Source organism: Hibiscus syriacus, unplaced genomic scaffold, assembly GCF_006381635.1.
Source record: "Hibiscus syriacus cultivar Baekdansim isolate YM2019G1 unplaced genomic scaffold, ASM638163v2 tig00112344_pilon, whole genome shotgun sequence".
Lineage (NCBI taxonomy): Eukaryota > Viridiplantae > Streptophyta > Magnoliopsida > Malvales > Malvaceae > Hibiscus > Hibiscus syriacus.
The window spans coordinates 748,575-766,653 of NW_024063307.1; the positions used below are offsets into that span (position 1 = coordinate 748,575).

Genomic DNA, 18,079 nt, shown 5'->3' on the forward strand with positions numbered 1-18,079 from the left:
CTTGGAATTGTTGATGTAGAAGGCTTTTGACTATGGTCTAGGTGTGAATTTCAAGTAAAAATGGGGGATTTTGTTTGAAAGAAAGTAAATAAAAATAAAGAATAAAATCGAAGTAATTTAAAAGAAAGTAAAAGTTGAGATGAAAAATCAATTCGGTAAAAGCAGTCGCAGACTTCGCTTTGCCTCAGTTTTCATCGATCATTGAATAAGATTTTTCACTTTGAATTCATGTCGGTTGTAGTCTACAAGGCCCAACCCCTGTAACTTGTTTTTCTCTCTGGTAAATCCAAAATCCAAAATCTATCTTTGAATTTTAGTCCTTTTGTGGACTAACCACGACTATTGTCGCTAACTCCAACTCAGTTTAAAGATTTGGAAAAATATGACTCGGATTATGTTGTCTCAATGAGAATCGAATCCGATCTCAATTTCTCTTAGCAGACCACCGCTAAGTGTGTTCACAGGAAGTTGAATGTACTACAAGTCGATCATTCATTCCAACTTTAAATCGAAACAACAATCAAATCAACGAGCTCTTTTTTATTTTGAAAGCGTAAAGATTTTTAAAGAAATGTCGATTGAAAATCCAATTTTGCAGAAAATTGAGAATGTAACCCGAAAGGTATTAAGTATTTTTCAATTCTCACGATCAAAATTGAGTCATCACTTCAGTCTTTGGCTTATGAAAAACTTAGCTAAGTATGATATAAATCATACTTAATATTTTTAAATAAAGTAAATAAAAACTTGAAAAAGTAAAAAAGCGAAAAAGAAAAGTTTTTTTTTAAAATAAAGCAAGAACAAAAGTAATTCAAGAAATCTGGGATATGTTTAATGCTTATCCCATGAGATATTTATAGTCTCCAAAAATCTTAAAAATAACTTAGAAAATGATAAAGATAAATCTTAAAAATTGCAAAAGATAAAACTTGAAAATATTCAAATTAAATCCTAAAAATAAAATATACTTCCTAATTTGAATTTAAAATTGCGGCTGAGTCATCCGTACTTCTAGAAAAGCTAGCTGAACCTTATAAAAGTTGCTGACTTGATGCCATATCAGACGCAGTCATGCCCCAAGTCATACTCACTAATTCAACTTTGACTCTAGAAAAATAAAAATTGTAGAATTTTACATTTTTAACACTATTTCTGGTATTCAATGTCCTTCACCGAAATGAATAAAAACGCCCAAATCGGTAGCAATAAAATAGACAACAATAAATAATTAACATTAAAATAGTGACGAAATTAAAAACTCATCAATAATCCCCCAAATATTAGCTCCTCTTCGTTACTAATTTCTTGTAGAAATCGTGGAATTGGAGGCAGGCTGTACGTCCAAAATTCCTTCCAGGATCCCAACTACATGACCAATTGATGGTCTTTGGATTTCATGATCTTGTATACTCCACCAAGCTACTTTACAAATTCTACAGAGCTCTTCTAAAGCAGCAATTGCATTCAATCTGCTGTCCAGGAGTGGGAGGAGTACCAATACAATCGAGTTATGGTCTCAGGATGTCGAATTCCATGTTTCGTCGAGAAACGGTGAACCACCGTCAACGGTAACCCTTGGACTTAGGACATCAAGAACCGGATCTAGAATTTTTTTCATGATGAACACATGTATTAATAATAATAAAAATACATATGAAGTAAACATAAATAAAATTTTAAGGTATACACCATAAATAAAATCACGAACTAACATAAAACAAATTTGGATTTCTTAGTGTGCATGTGCCTACCATAACTTACACATAGATCCACCATTGCCAAGAACTAAAACAGGATAAAACTAGAATTAGTAATTGGCTTAATGCAAAAATAAGTGTCTAAACTATACCTTTATAACTTCTAGAGTTAAAAAAATCGTTAAAAATAAGTGTTTAATGTTACACTTTTATGTGCCTAATGTTTAAAAAAATGTTAAATAATACATGTTATGTTTATATTTTTTTGATTTTTTTAAAAATAAAATATTTTTTAAAATATTTAAAAAAATAAATGTGACACTTGTCATTTCAAAGGTCTTTCTAACGATTGACATCTAAAAGTGTAACGAAAAAATATTAAACACCTATTTTAAATAAAAAAATTCTTTAGACACTAAAAATTAATTTGAGTATCATTTAAACATTTATTTTTATATTAAGCCTTAGAAATTCAAGAAGTATTTCAATTTAATGGAGGTCATCAAAAATTAAGTGATATGGGCTGGCACATAAAATGCGACAATTTTGGTCCAATATTATAGGCGAGCTAATTATTTAGCCTAATATTGTATTAAATATTTTATTTTGAGAACTACAATATTTATTACAGTGACTTGAAACTTGTCACGTGAGTATGACGAGTTTTAATAAAAAAAAAATTTATTGAAACTTATCACAAAATCTAATAAAAATTATATTTTATTAAAACTCATCACTTTAACGTGACAAGTTTAAATAAAAAATATTATTTGGATAAATTTTTCATGTAAATGAGACGAATTTATCATGTACTGTAGTATTTATCGTAGATCTCAAATTAATTATGAAGATTGTCTAATAAGCTAATTTTTTTGTCTGTATGGCCTATTGGGCCAATTTTACCCATAAAAATGCCTTTTTATAACCCGACAAGAATCTAACTGAATCGGCACTCAAAGTCTAACAAGCTTAGAGCAACGGGCTTAACAAAAATACCAACCAAGTAATAAACCCAACTGCCTTAACCGACCTTGACAACCCAGCTACCAAAATCGACAATCAAGCTTAATCAAGCAGAATAACCAACACCACACTGTTGGCGTATGAACATAGTTTACATAACATAAGAAGCGCATTACTCGTGTCTGCATTTTGTTAGAGCTCAACGGAATTTCTCTGATCTTGGTCAACAAGTTCTTCAGTTTCCCAAAAATCTTATCTTCCAATGAATCCACATCACCATCACCATCAATCGGAACCGGACCTCCCGGTCCCGTCCTTGGCTCCGCTCCGAATCCAACCCACATCTCCACGTGTCCCTTTGACAACCGCCACCACCCCCGTCACCGGTGGCCAGCGCCGCATTGCCATAGCAGTCGACTTAAGTGACGAGAGTGCTTAAGCCGTCCGATGGGCCGTTCAGAACTACCTTCGTCCTGGAGACGCCATCATCCTCCTCCACGTCCGTCCGACATCCGTCCTTTACGGAACTGACTGGGGCTCCATCAAACTCCAAATCAACCCTAACTCTACTAACAATCACGAGGGCGCCACCGCCATTAGTGGCGAAAAATCCGACGGCGAGTCGCAGCAGAAACTCGAGAACGATTTTGACGTTTTCACGACGACGAAGGCGAACACCCTGGCGCAGCCGTTAGTGGATGCTCAGATTCCGTTTAGAATCCACATAGTGAAAGACCATGACATGAAGGAGAGACTGTGTTTGGAAGTGGAGAGGTTGGGGCTAAGTGCGGTGATCATGGGGAGCAGAGGGTTTGGAGCCGCTGGGAGACCCAACAAAGGAAGGCTAGGAAGCGTTAGTGATTATTGCGTCCACCACTGCATTTGTCCGGTCGTGGTGGTCCGATGCCCGGAGGAAGAGAAGATGATGAAGAAGAGCATTGTTGGAGAAAATGTGGAGCTGCAACCAGAGTATCATGATGCGGAGGAGGGGCATGCAGGTTTGGGTTTTCGAATTTGTAATTGATTTTGTTTTCGTTTGATGGTAACCAACTGGTTTAATATGTAATTGATTTAGTTTTTGGTTTAATTATGATTTATGAGGAGTAAGACCTAAGAATTAGCAGCCCGAATTTAGGTTTTGCTTTGGTTGTTGGGGCATTGGCTGGAAAAAGATGATGAAAACGATAAATATTATTGAACCATTGAATGGATTAAGACCGGTGCACCATAGTAAACCAAGAAATCATAATTTAGACCATTGGAGTTAACCAGACGAAATGGATTTTATTCAGTGTATGAAGTGAAAACATAATACTTTAGGGTTTAGCCCTTACATGATGTGTTTCTTGTTAGGATTGTGATTGTTTCTAGGGCTTCAGAAACATGCAAGCATAAGTATCATTTGTAGTTTAATTAAGAAACATGTAAGGCATAAGTATCATTTGTAGTTTAAACAATTATGTATTTTACGCGCAAAATTATATCTCAAACCGGTTCATATTTCTTGTTAGCAGATGCTTAATACGACTCAGAGCAAGAGCAATGACGAGTGCCTACTTATTCAGGTAATTTGATATGGCTCCAAGCTTAATCTGTTTGAGACCCATTTTAGAATTCTTTCTTCCTTTGCCCTCCCCCCTTTCAGTTGCTTTCTCATGGGAGCAGTAAACAAACCCTTCATTCTTAGTTTGAAAACCTGTATTTATCATGAAGTACTTAATGCATTATTTGAAGTTTTTCAAACCTATAGTTTGTCTCTACTGAACTCCTTTGCTGATTAAGTGTTGGTTTTACCTTGAATAAATGGATGCGGATGATTGATTACTGATAAGGTCCCCTGCACTAATATTGCAGCAAAGGATGAAAAGCAATCCAAAATTTGAAGACTTTGTGCTGGCGAAGAAGCGTGGATATGTTGTGTGGTGATGAACTTTATGCTTTGTATAGATGGATAGTAATAGGGCTCGTGGTGTTTCTCTGTACTTCATGTTGATTGCCTTGTTTCGACAATTAGCTGCTTAATGTAAATGGTTTGCTGTGCTGGGTTTCGTTCTTTGTTCTTTAGTAAATGAGCCTTTGCACAGCATGTTAACGATATTGTAGGAATACCCATTTTTTCTCCTTTAAAACTGTGCAGTTATTTTTGGTTATTGCATGTGTCTCGGATCGACATAGTTTTAACATTCTTAGTAATTTATCATAACTACAAAGCGAACGACCACGTTTTTGGATAGGGCAGGGGTCTGCAGCCTCTGCAGTGTGGTCATTTGGTTCAAAGACCATTGAGAAACATAAGATATTAATACCCAATCTTCTTTAATAGTCGAACTTCTGCATAACCGAAACTTTTGATAACAGATTCTGATATTTTTGCTTCTATTTCAGCAACTAATGAGAGAAAGAAGGAACTTTACAGGAACAGGAAACGACTAATGTATCTTGAGTGACAATTTATTGCAGTTACTAAAACCAACAAAACTTGAATACAGAATCTAAACCCAGAAAGCAATCAAAACAACTGATTTCACAGTTGCCCCCGACTGCCATTGCTTTGGGTCCTTCGCATGGAAACCCCCAATATAAAGTTCAGCAGTTTGTTACCGAGATCTACATAATGGTTCCGATGATTGGCCGTTGCCTTATTTCCGCTAGGAAGAGGGAGGCGCCCGTGCCTGCTTCTGGACCGCATTGGGGAAGCGATGGCTTGACTTTTATGAGAGGAAGAGGATGCCCGGACAGTACCATGGTTATGCTCCCTCGTACCTCTGTGTTCTGATCTATAGCTACGATCAAGTTGATGGCTGCTAATGCCTAGCTTAACTGATCGTTCTATGGCATCCTTCACTTTAATAGCCTGCCGATTGAAGTAAACCGAATTCGGAAGAAGGCCTTGCAAATGCTTCTTCAGATATTCATCTTCAACATTCTTCCGTGCCGGGTTACCTTCCAAGCTGATGGCTAGCAAAGAATTGTAGTTTGCTGCGAGTTGGCCAAGACATTTGACAGTAGAGATTTTGTTGAAACGCAGGTCCAAAACCATCAACTTTAAGAGACGATGAAGACCCTCTACCTCACTTATCTTGTTTCCAGCCAAATACAACTCTTTAAGAGAGGAACAAAGAAGCCAAACCTACAACAAATTATCCGACAGAAAGTAGATTTACACGATCAAAAATATTGTAAAGCAAAGAGTATGGCAAAAAACTAGAACAGCTAATCAGTTGCAGACTTGCAGTTTGCCTCACATACCATGACCAATTCTAAATATTCGATTGTAGCTTAGATTCAGCACACGAAGCCGAGTAAGTTCATGTAAACTCTCGATGGTGGATATATTATTCCTCGACAGATCCAACATGTGAAGTCCTCGTGGAAGAGCACCAGCGGTAATCCTTGTTGAGGTACACATACAGATAATGAGAAAGCATACTTACACAGAACAGTTCCATATACTCCTAATCACACGACTTTAAAAGATGTTGAAATAGAAGGAAAATTAGAACCAATAATATTTGCAGTTGAGGATACTTACCTATTGCATTTCCTGATAGATTATGCACCTTCAAGCTGACAAATGCACTGAGAAATGGTATAACAACCAGACCATGATTTGAAAGTTGAGCAGCGGTTACCGAGGCAAATAAGATATGTATCTTTTAGCAGCTTCTATGTCAGTTCTTGTCTTAACATCCACCTTTGCAGCAGTCAAACCATTTAAGACAGCAGGTTCCACTCTCACCTGATCCTTGGGATGGGATAATTCAAATGTGTCTTTGGATTCTTCGGATGGGCTGGTGTTGAAGATTATTTACCAATCTGTGATTCGCTTAAACCTCAAATCCTTTCCAGTTTCTGGTTCAAAACCAGGCCGGTTCTTCTCGTAGGATTTTCACCTCATCCGAAACCGGCGCTATCCGGTCTTTTGCTGATGCAGAACAGCTATAAGATTCAAATCCTTCATAACTTTCAAAGGAAGTTTTGTTATTTGTATGCATGCCATCATCTCTTTCTTGTTCTCGCATCAGCTCCGTATCAACATCATGATCTAAAATATCCTTTTGTCTCATTCTGAGAACATGTACATCCTCGGAGGATCTCGAACGATGAGTCAAACATTTAGGAGAACCTTCAGAAATGAGTGATGATGCAGCAATGTTTGGCATCGAACATGATTTTACAATCCCAGGTGCATTATTGGGTGTGCGGTAACTTGAGTCATTGGCCCGCTCATAATGCAAAGGTAAATCAGAGAAATCGTGACCATCCTTCTCTGAAAGCTGAGGGTCTCCTATAGAGAAAACCGGTTCAATATTGGCATGGTTAGAGCTTACTTGAACAAATTCTGAGCATGGAGCATTCTAACCCTCTAATATAAGTTTTCTGTCATCTTCAACCAACCCATGGACACGGAAATCAGAAGAAGATCCGTGATCAGTCTCGTCATCCGTATCAATTTGTCGCGGAACTCTTCCTTCCAGGAAAAGTTCACTTCCAAGGGACAGACTCTTCTTAAAATAGTGTGGATTCTGAAGGGCCCTGGAACTGCTATCAAGATAGGTTTAGTCTCTTATTTCAAATGAATTGTTAGTAATTAAAATATATTTTCAACAGATACTATTTGTAACCATTTAATGTCAAATAAAAATATTTAAAATTTATAGTTGGTTGAATGATCGAAAAATTTATAAGATAGACACATGAAATAGAAGATTAAAAACCTTAGGAAGGTGGGTAAGAGATTTTCTGTATACACAAAAACTCAAACTTGAGACTTTACTTAAGCAATATTAAACTGTTTACGACTTGAATCAATTCATGTTGGTATCTTACATAGGTCCTTTACCTCATGTTTCTTGCAAAATATTCTGAATCTAATCATGAATAGAAAAGCAAAAGGATGTGATGTAATTAAGTAAAATATAAAAGAAAGTAAATTTCAAGTTGAAATTTATGTTTGAATTTTGAAGAAAATGTAATTAAAAAGATAATTATAAAATTTCAACCATAATCATAAAATGAACATAATTTTGGTGTTCGAGATCCTTTGGTCATCTGTCTCTCGAGATACAGCAACTAGATGATCAGTTACAATAGCACAATAGTAGAGATCACGAACTTTCTTTACCTTCGATTAATATTTTCTAAGGAGAGAAAATATTTTCAAGAGAAGAAAACTTCTTGAATTATGAGATATGAAAAACCTCAGAGATTTGCTCAATATTTATAAGGGAATTTCGAGAAAGTTTTAGTCCAACTAAAACTCTTTTGATATCTAAATTTAAACAGACAATAATATCTTTTAAATTTAAAATAATAAACATGTATACATTCATTTTATTGTTCAAATTAAATAAATATTATTTTAATATAAAATATACAAAAATATATAATTATATTTAATATTCAAAGTTAAAAAGATAACAAATACATTTTTAAATTGACATATTCAAAGAGTAGTTATCCTACTAATATTTGAATTAAATAATATATTTTAATTTTAAGATTCAATATTTATTCAAAAATAAACTTTCAACATTTTATAACATTAAACGCTCATACCCCTAACATCTACCGTGACCTGAAGTATCCAAATTGATTGGATTATTTAATCTACCAAGAATGGCCCAAAAAATGAAAAACGCACGAAGGAAAGCCCACCTAGCACTTCAGTCTCTACTCTCTTGGACTAGCAATTAGCAGAGTTTGATCAACAATGGCTTCCAGGCTACCCTTTCTCAGGAGAATCTCTAAACTTCTCAAAGCTCCGCCTTCGACACCCCTCCGCTCTTTGCGCCATTCACTTGCTCTGGGTTTTCTTCTTCCACAACCTCCGACGCCTGACGTTTCTCCTCGGTTCTTCTTTTCTTCTAGAAGCATTTGCTCCGGCCCTCTTAATCTCCCCCAGGATTCTCAGGGACCTGCACCCATCGATTACCGGTAAATATCCAATCTTTCGGGTTTACCATTCAGAATTTTGATTAAGAAATCAGTTTTAGTATGACCCCCTTTTTTTGTCTAATTATTACTGTGGAAACAGTTCGGTTCTATCGGAAGATGAATTTCATGGATTAGCTAATTCTACAATCCATGACCTTCAAGAAAAACTAGAGGTAAGCAACCCCTTTTATCGTTTAAATTAACCTTTTTTCTTCTTCTTTTTAAAAATATGGTTTTGGGTTTGTGGCAGGAATATGGTGATATTGTTGAACTTGATGGTTTCGATGTAGACTATGGGGTAAGTGTCAAAACTTGTTTATTGGCTTTGGAAATCACTTGTGGGTTCTTTATGGAAGTTAATGCATTGCTTGGATTTAGTAGAATGAAGTGCTTACACTAAAACTCGGGGCTTTGGGCACCTATGTGATGAATAAACAGACCCCTAATAGACAAATTTGGTTATCGTCTCCTCTAAGGTATAATTGTTTCTTATTCTTCTTCATTGATTGGTCTTGGGAATCTTGGATTTGGCATTGTCTTATTTGGAATTAAAGGTGCTGTTATTGTCATTTAGTCTTTGACACATTGCTTCATAGCTCAGTTTCTTTTATTTTTCCTGTGAAATTGCATCCTACTGAAGTCGAGTATATTTTTAAGTCTTTTTTCAATTTATTATTAACTTAGCACTTAGTTGCCCTGGAATTTACTGAAGGTGGATATTACATAAGTTGATATTTATTTAGTGATAGAAGACAAAGTTAATCAAAGAGTTGGGATGTAATTATCAGTTGACTATGAATTTGGTTTGCCCAAGACTTCAGACGTATAAAGAAGTTGGTTTAGCTGCCAGAAGAATGTTATTATGTTTTGAAACTTTTCGTGTAATACATTTCAGCTGGCTATTACTTTGTAAAATGAAACTAAAAATGATCAGATTTTGGACCTGGTTGAGCTTCCAATGGTCATTGTATGAATAGCTGTGATGAACTAGCGGAGTCCTAATGTTCCAGATCATTGATGGGTATATGTTTATAAACGAAAGAGTCAGCTGTACAATTAAAACTCGATTACATGATTTTTATACTAATGAAGAGGTGTTATGAAGTAGCTGAGTCCTAATCTTTCAGATCATTGATGGGTATATATTTATATAAAAAAAGTGAGCTGTACAACTAACAATATATTTCATGATTTTGACGCATTATGAAGAGGCCTTTGTTAGTTATTTCCAAGGGTGTTTGCTTAAAACTTTTGATCTAGAAGTGTGTACTCCCTTCAAGAAAATCAAACAGAAATGTAGAGCAATTTAGTGATCTAGATCAACATTCTTCATGCACATCTGTATCAGTTAATCAATACACACGCATATACAATAGTCATTTTGAACTTAAAACCATACTGCTCCGGCCCAAAGAGTTGGGATGTAATTTTCACATGGCTACTAATTTGGTCAGTCCAAGACTTAAGATGTATAGACGGGAAAGGGTTGGGGTAGTTGTCGGAATAATGTTATGTTTTGGAACTTTCCATGTAAGGTACAATGAAAAATTATCAGGTCATGGAGTTGGTTGTGTTTTGATTATGAGTAAAAGTGATGAAATAGTTGGGTTCTAGCCCCTAGATCATTGATACAAGTACAACTAAAACTCGGTTACTTGATATCGATGCCTTCTGAAGGAGCCTGTGTTAGTAATTTCAAATGGTGTTTGATCAAAAATTCAAACCATTACTGTAGAACATCCGTAAAATATATATAACATGCCATTTTGAACTTAAAACCATACCGCTATTTAGCCTTTAAAGAGTGGCTGGTTAAAGTTGGCTTCTGTGTTTCTTTGTGATAAACAGGTTTCTTGAAATATACATGATGCCATGTTTTTTGTCAGCTTTCTCGAATTATCTTCCTTTTCTTTTAATCTTTGACGTAATGTTTTCTGTGCAGCGGTCCATCCAGATTTGATTGGGATCATAATGTTCAAGCTTGGGTTTATCGACGAACTAAAGCGAATTTGTTGAAACTCTTGGAAAGTGAGCTGGAGCAACTTTGTGGTAAACCAGTCAACCTTTCATAGCTTCCGTAGATCCTATGGTGTTCGCGTAATTTCGACCTCCGAAGCTTATTTCACCACTGAAGCAGCATGCCTCGATTTCCTTGAACAAACTATATCTCAAGATTCTTAAACTCCCTCATGTGATGTAATCTTACAGAAAGTAGAATAGGTCCCCAATAAATCAGTTCAACGGTATGTTAAGACCCTCTATTGCTTTTTCACCCAACTTCTTGGTGACCGGTATATCGGCTATTATATCCTGCAACTCTGTTTACAGATCAGTTATCGCATCTCACCCTCGTGATTATAGTTTCTCTTGAGAATGTGTATGTCCTTGTTCTTGTAACAGGTGACCGAATAAAGTGGCCGGAGCAACTTTAGCGACGTATAACCACCAAAGAAAACCCTCATACGTACATTTTAGTCAAGGCTTGTGAGCCCAGGCATTACCGATTAGTAGCATCAAAGACACGAATCGTTTGAAGAATTAGGTAAAGACTTGATGGAACACCCTGGTTAGTACTTGTCACTAAAAAGTCGGGCATTATTGATGCACTCTTAGGAAAGCTATTTGTCTTTGCCTTGTCAGATTGGGTCCCTTTGCCAAATTGGGACCGAAAAGCAACATAAATTCAGGACAATATTGATATGTAAAATGACCGAAAGCATATCAGATAGCGCGCCGAAAGATAAGATAAGTGAAGATAAGGCAGGTATGGAATGTATATTTTTAGTGCCTAATTGACGGTCCCTATAATGCTAGCACCAATGATGCATAAAGCCAAATATCGTCCCAAGGGGCAAATATTCTCAACGTTTCTACTGACAACTTTATCAAAGCAACACATTTTTAAACATTTTCTTGTACCAAAATGGTACCTAAATACCTTTTTTTTTTAAATGACACCCTTTCCGCAAAGCACGCTTACATGAAAATGCCTTCCGAAAGACGCATTTTTAAACATTTTCTTGTACCAAAATGGTGCCTAAATAACATTTTTTTTGTTAAAATGACACCCTTTTCGTAAAGGTACGCTTACGTGAAAATGCCTTCCGGAAGAAGTGTTTTGAGAGGAGTGTCTTCGCCTATATGACAAGTTACTCGAATTGTTTTCAATATTGATGTCATTCATGATCAAAATGAAAAGAAATAAATATATTGAGTCAAAAATTATATAAATTTTATTTAAAAAGAAATAACATATGGGTTATGTGACTGAGACATATAATTACATGAGCACGAGCACAAATCAATTTAAATCTTGTTTTGAATCATTTAATGAAATTTAGAAGATTATATTTAACACTTAAGAAAACTTATATAAACAATGTGGGATTCGAGAATATCATCGTGCACTATTTTATAAATTAGACGTTTCCTTTTTATTTATAAAATCCAAACTTAAAATGGTTCATCAAATGCATTATTATCATTCAAGCAAGAGTGGGGTTACATTATATAAAGTTTGTCTATTTGTTCGAACTAATTTAACCTAATATTAAAAGAATTATTATTATTTTTAGATGTTACAAGTTCGAGCATTGACAATTATATCAAGGTGATTAAACGTTTATTATCAAATAATTAAAAATATTTAAAATAAATATTATTTTAAAATCACCTTAACTTATTACTTTAAAAAAAAGTTTTTTTTGTCTATTTATGAACATCTTCTATTATTGGAGTTGTAGAATAGTATATAAAGTTGCACAGCTTCCCTCACCAAGTGAATGGCCTAAAATTGAAACGTGAACAACAAGACAACGCCCATCACTCAAAACCCACTGCTGCAGTCAACCGGTGAATTGTACATGGAACAACCCCGAAAAAAATAATAAACTGCATACATACATGCATGCATACATATATGCATGCATACATATGTAATATAATACGTATGTAGACGTCGTTGTCTAGGATAGTGATGTTATGGTCAGCATAAGAATCCTAAGATGAACGAAAGACCCTCATATTGCCAAGATTTTTTAAGTGGCGCTCAACCACCACCACAAATCTCCACACCCCACGCCAAATCTCCACCACTCGATCCTCTTTCTTTTCACCCAAGTGATTCGCCCCTACACTGGAGGGACCCTAGCAGTTTCATTTTTCTTATTAAAAAAAGAAGCAAAGCTGTTTAACTCAATTTACGGATGTATTTAATTAATCTAATTAGTCTAACAGGGTCCTTTGAACCACAATTTCTGTTTGAGGATCATGATTTCTTGACTATATTTTTGTGGGCTGATTGATGATTTCGATTGTATCATTGAACTGGTAAATGGGGAAATTAAATGAGTTTGAAGCCTCGTGTTTTAAACTGCTTCCACCATCTGATGTTGATGGGCGGCCGTCATTCCTACTGTGCGCCCAAGGAAAAATAAAAAGATATAAATCCATCTGTTTATTGTATTGAATTCTTTCTTAGTGGTGCTGGACCATCAGCTTCCCAGATATTTTGCTTAAATTATTAAACAAACACCAAATATCTTCTCCCGCCACATGTTTTGAATAAACCCACTTGAATAAAGCATTACGAAACTCGTCCCAACAAGAAAATAGAGTAAGAAAATTCCCCTACAAATACAAACAAAGCAAGGCAGCCCCTAAATTAACCATGGGTTCAGGTGAAATTAAATTCACTCAGATTAAAACTACCGATGATATCGATACTAATTAATATTTTTTATATTTCTTATTTATTTTGTGATGACCTGTTTTATCATTATATTACATATTTTTTACAAGTCAAACGAATATTGAGATAAATGATTAAAATTCATGAATTTAAACTTATAAAATTAAATTCAAATTTTATATCGTTACTTTTCATTGACAATTTGTATCCTAATTGGATCTTACGTATATCCAAACTCTGGACTGAAGAGTCACCTAGATCTAAATTTTTTTGTAACAAAAAATATTTATTTATGAATAATTAATAAAATTAATAGTAGTGTTTTTAGTGGTTTAAACCAAAGTCTTTTATCATAAGATACGTTTGAAAAAGTACTTTCGGGATAAAACCAAAAATTCAGCAGGTAATTTGTGAAAACACTTCAATCACAAATCTAAGACAATTTCATTTTAATCCTATAATAAAATAATTTATTAACTAGCTTACCCTACCAAACATATATATATATATATATAGAGAAAATAATCTCAGTGACCAAAAATGACTTATAATATACGATTTTAAACAACTTTTTTTGGATTTGCCAAAATGACCAACTAAATCGCAATGCGATCGATAATTTGCAACGCGATCTCGGGTATCGTAAATCAGTTTTCAGATTCGCAACACGATTCTGACTATCGCATTGCGATTTCCCAAATTCGCGTTGCGATTTTCCTAATTCGCAATGCGAATACGTAAATCGCAACGCAAATTTGGAAAATAGCAATGCGATTACGTAAATCGCAATGCGAATACGTAAATCGCAATGCGAATACGTAAATCGCAATGCGAATCTATAAATCGCAACGAGATTCTGACTATCGCAATACTGAATTTCAAATTCGCAACTCGATTTCTGAATTCACAACAGGTTTTAATTTCGCAACACAAATGTTTTGGGTATATAACTACGCAGCAGCAACAACTCATAACCTAAATCCCTAAATCGCAACTCATTCCATCTCCATCTATCACTCTCTCCGGCGACATCCGTTCCTATATCCAACGACATCCTTCCCCATCCGATAACAAGTTTTAGTTTCGCAGCTCGTTTGTTTAGTAAATTAATTTACAATAATGAAATCATCTAATGTTGATCATGTTTGGATAGATTTGTGTTTTGGAGGGTCATGGGAGAATGTTCATGGTGTTTTACAATATATGCCTTTACCCATGAATCTTCAACTAAAACTGTCATTAAAAAAGTTAACTTATGAAACTCTAATGTTACGTGTTGCAAATAAATTGAATTTAGAGCCCCTAAGTGGATTTAGGCTATCTTATCAGAGAAATGGTAAAGTTTATTTGTTAACCGACAATGAAGATGTTGAACGATTCATTGCTTACATTAGTGTTTCAAGTGATGATGTTACATTGTATGTTGTTGAACCTAGAAGTAGTGAAGTTGGGTCAGTAGCGGGTAGTAATCAACTAAGTTTTTCAACCCCAGTTTATGGTGCTCAAAATTTAATGGTTCTACCACAATTTCATCACCAAGCAAATATTGTTTCACCACATTTCCAACACCAAACACAATCTCAAAACCCACAACCTTTCCCTAATCCAAATCCCAATCAACTTTCAGCACCAAATTTCGGTTTTCGTATTGACCAGTTAGACGATGATGAGCTTACAGAAAAAATTGTGAGTACTAGTCAGTATTCGAAATTTGATCTTGGTCAATACCCGGACTTTGATCTTGGTCAATACTCGGATTTTGATGATTTTTCAGAAGAAGAAACAGACCATGTGTGTAATGATTTTGATATTGGTCAATACCCGAATTTTGATGATGAAACAGCCGTTGCCGAGGAAGATGTTGTTGATGATAATGAGGAGGAAGTTACGACTGTAAATGAACATGTTGAACATCCATTCTGTAATTCATATAACACTGAAGAAGAAAAAGAAGAAGAATAAATCCCCAAAGAAAAGTCCCCGAAGAAAATGTCACGGGAGTATAACTGGAATATGCCAGAATTACTTCAGATACCGGAAGAAGAGTTGGTAAAGATAGCAGTTGATTGTTACACAAAAATTATTCGTATCAAGAAATATGATTGTTTTGATACAAAGGAAGACTTGAAGATAGCTTTGTATACGAAATGTGTGGAAGATGGCTATCAACTAAAAGTTAACAAATCAAGCAAAGATCGTTTCGAAACAAGGTGTATGATTGACAAAAAACTGTATGTGGCGTATGATTGCAAAGAGGATAAAAGATTGTGAAATGTTTCAAGTTAAGACTTTTATTGATAAACATACATGTTCAAGAACCCAAGTTTTTCCTCACCATAGGCAGGCAAACAAAAAGGTGTTGGGTGGTTTTGTGGCTGAGTTAATGTTTTTGAATGGTAGGGTATATCAGGGACATGAAATTATGACTGACATGAATGCTCGGTTCAAGATTAGTATCTCATATTCTCAAGCTTGGAGAGCCAAATGTTATGCCTTGGAATTGTTGAGGGGGTCGCCAGAAGCATCGTTTGCCCAACTGTCGGCTTATTGTCACAATTTAAAGCTGAAAAATCCTGGGTCGGTAACTCATATCAAAACATATAGAGATGGACGCTTTGAGTTGCTGTTTATCGCCATTGGTGCTACGGTTAGTAAATCAATATAATTTTGTTGACTCATTTTTGTTAGTTACATGCATTTCACATTTAAATGATTATATTTCTTGTGTATATGATTTTGTAGATTTGTTCGTTTATTAATTGCATGCGCCCAGTTATTATAGTTGACGGAGCACATTTAAAAGGTCGATACCTTGGAGTAAACTTATTAACAGTAGCCATGGATGCTAACAATGGGATACTGCCAATAGCTTACGGGGTTGGCAAATATGAAACCTCTGATTCATGGACATGGTTTATGGGGCATCTTAGGGATTGCATAGGTCCTATTAGCAATCTGACAATCATATCCGATAGGGCAAACTCAATTGACAAAGCTGTTAGAAGGTGTTTCCCAGATGCTTTTCATGGACTTTGTGGTGTTCATTTGTATAGAAATCTAAAATCAAGGTCTACTGGTATAAAAAATCACAAATGGACATACTGAAAGGCTGTAAAAGCTTATCGGGAAGTGGATTTTAATAAGCATATAAACTGTTTAAGACGTGTTTTGCCTTAGTGTGTTCAAACACTAGAAGATGTCGGGTTTGAAAGATGGTCAAGAGTACATCAACTTGGATCAAGATATGGTTTCATGACGTCTAATAGTGCAGAATCAATCAACGCTCTAAGTTGTCATTCCCGGAAATTACCCATTACTATGTTAATGGAGTTTTTTCGAGTCTATTCAACAGTGGTACTACAAGAAAAGAAATCATGCAGGTATTATTTCTTTAAATTCGTAACTTATCATATATTTTACTAAGTATTATTTATTTAAATTTACAGGAACATTGGAACATCGTGTTACACCATGGACAGAAAAAAAGATAACGAAACGTGTTGTGAAGTCAACATCATGGAGAGTTGAACCATGTTCAAACACTTTGTTTGAAGTACTGGATAATAACTTAAATGGGCTTGTCGATCTAAATGCAAAGACGTGTATCTAGTTATTCGTGTGGCCATGTTATAAAAGTTTCTCTTCATCTAAACCAAGATGATTCAAGCGCATACGCTATGGATTGCTACACTACAGAAGTATATCGACAGACTTATGGCGAGATTGTCTACCCTATTCCACATCCTTCTGAGTGGGACATACCAGATGACTTACAAACAATTTTGCCACCAGCCATGGACAGAAGGCTACCTGACCGACCAAAAAGTCATGATCGTATACCGTCTAAGGGTGAAGAGAAGAAGAGATAGACATGTAGTCGGTGCAAGGAAAGTGGTCATATAAGGTTGACATGTGGATCACCAGTGCCATCACAATCATCTTTTCCTCTACCAAAATATGGATTCTCATCAAAATCCCAATCACAACCGGCTTCACCTTTTGGGACTGTTAACTTAGGTGATTTTTAAATGCAAACGTTGTATTATGTGTATATTATGTGTGAACTTTTAACATTTTCAGTTAGGCATGTATTAGTAACTTGAGTTTGAACATTGCTATGATATGTTCAATTGTTATCACTTATTAGACATTCTTTGACTATCGCAATGCGAAAATCGCAACGCGAATATGACTATCACAACACGGAAATGACTATCACAATGCGGAATTGACTATCGCAATAGTCATTTCCGCGTTGCGATAGTCTGTTTTGCATTCAATATAATGCAGATTGAAATCCACAAATCAACTATTACATTTCAATCAATTAAACAAGCACAAATATTATGTACACATCAATTAAACAAATCAACATTTACAAATCATCTTTTACAAATCAATTAAACAATCAAAAAATAATAATGAAATCAACTTTTGCACCCATACATCCATTTCACGCAGCTCACTTCAGGATTAACCTGTAGAAACCAAACATTGAATCAACAACACTTTTTACACATCTAAAACCTACAAACAGCAAATTATTGAATTCTAGCTAGTTAACCAAACATTTTCAAACCAAAAAGAGTAAATATGTTTAACAACACTTGCATTTGACTTACAAATTATTTATGGACACTTTCATAACACGGATGCAGGTAGGCAGCGTCTCGCATATATCGCTCTAGCTATAAAATACCGAAACTACAAGCCTACTGCACCTCTATCTCTATCGGTGAGAGGTAGAAAATGTGTACTTCATGTCGTCAAACGCTCCAAGAACATGCATACG

General features: G+C 35.3%; 1 protein-coding gene and 2 pseudogenes across 2 annotated transcripts; 2 read left to right on the forward strand and 1 right to left on the reverse strand.

Annotated features, from left to right (window-relative positions):
- The first annotated feature begins 2,833 nt into the window (after positions 1-2,833).
- On the forward strand, positions 2,834-4,719 carry LOC120178146 (annotated as a pseudogene).
- Positions 4,720-5,155: 436 nt separating this feature from the next.
- On the reverse strand, positions 5,156-7,508 carry LOC120178219 (annotated as a pseudogene).
- Positions 7,509-8,306: 798 nt separating this feature from the next.
- Positions 8,307-11,079, forward strand: LOC120178132 (frataxin, mitochondrial-like). 2 transcript variants are annotated; one of them, XM_039184078.1, is made up of 6 exons: positions 8,307-8,597; positions 8,698-8,770; positions 8,848-8,895; positions 8,979-9,073; positions 10,540-10,646; positions 10,998-11,079. In XM_039184078.1, exons 1-6 carry the CDS (start codon positions 8,374-8,376, stop codon positions 11,027-11,029), a joined length of 579 nt encoding a protein of 192 aa, XP_039040009.1. In that variant the 5' UTR covers positions 8,307-8,373; the 3' UTR covers positions 11,030-11,079. The 2 variants fall into 2 exon arrangements, with proteins under 2 accessions (XP_039040009.1, XP_039040010.1); XM_039184079.1 differs by lacking the exon at positions 10,998-11,079 and having other exon boundaries at positions 10,540-10,906.
- Positions 11,080-18,079: the final 7,000 nt, after the last annotated feature.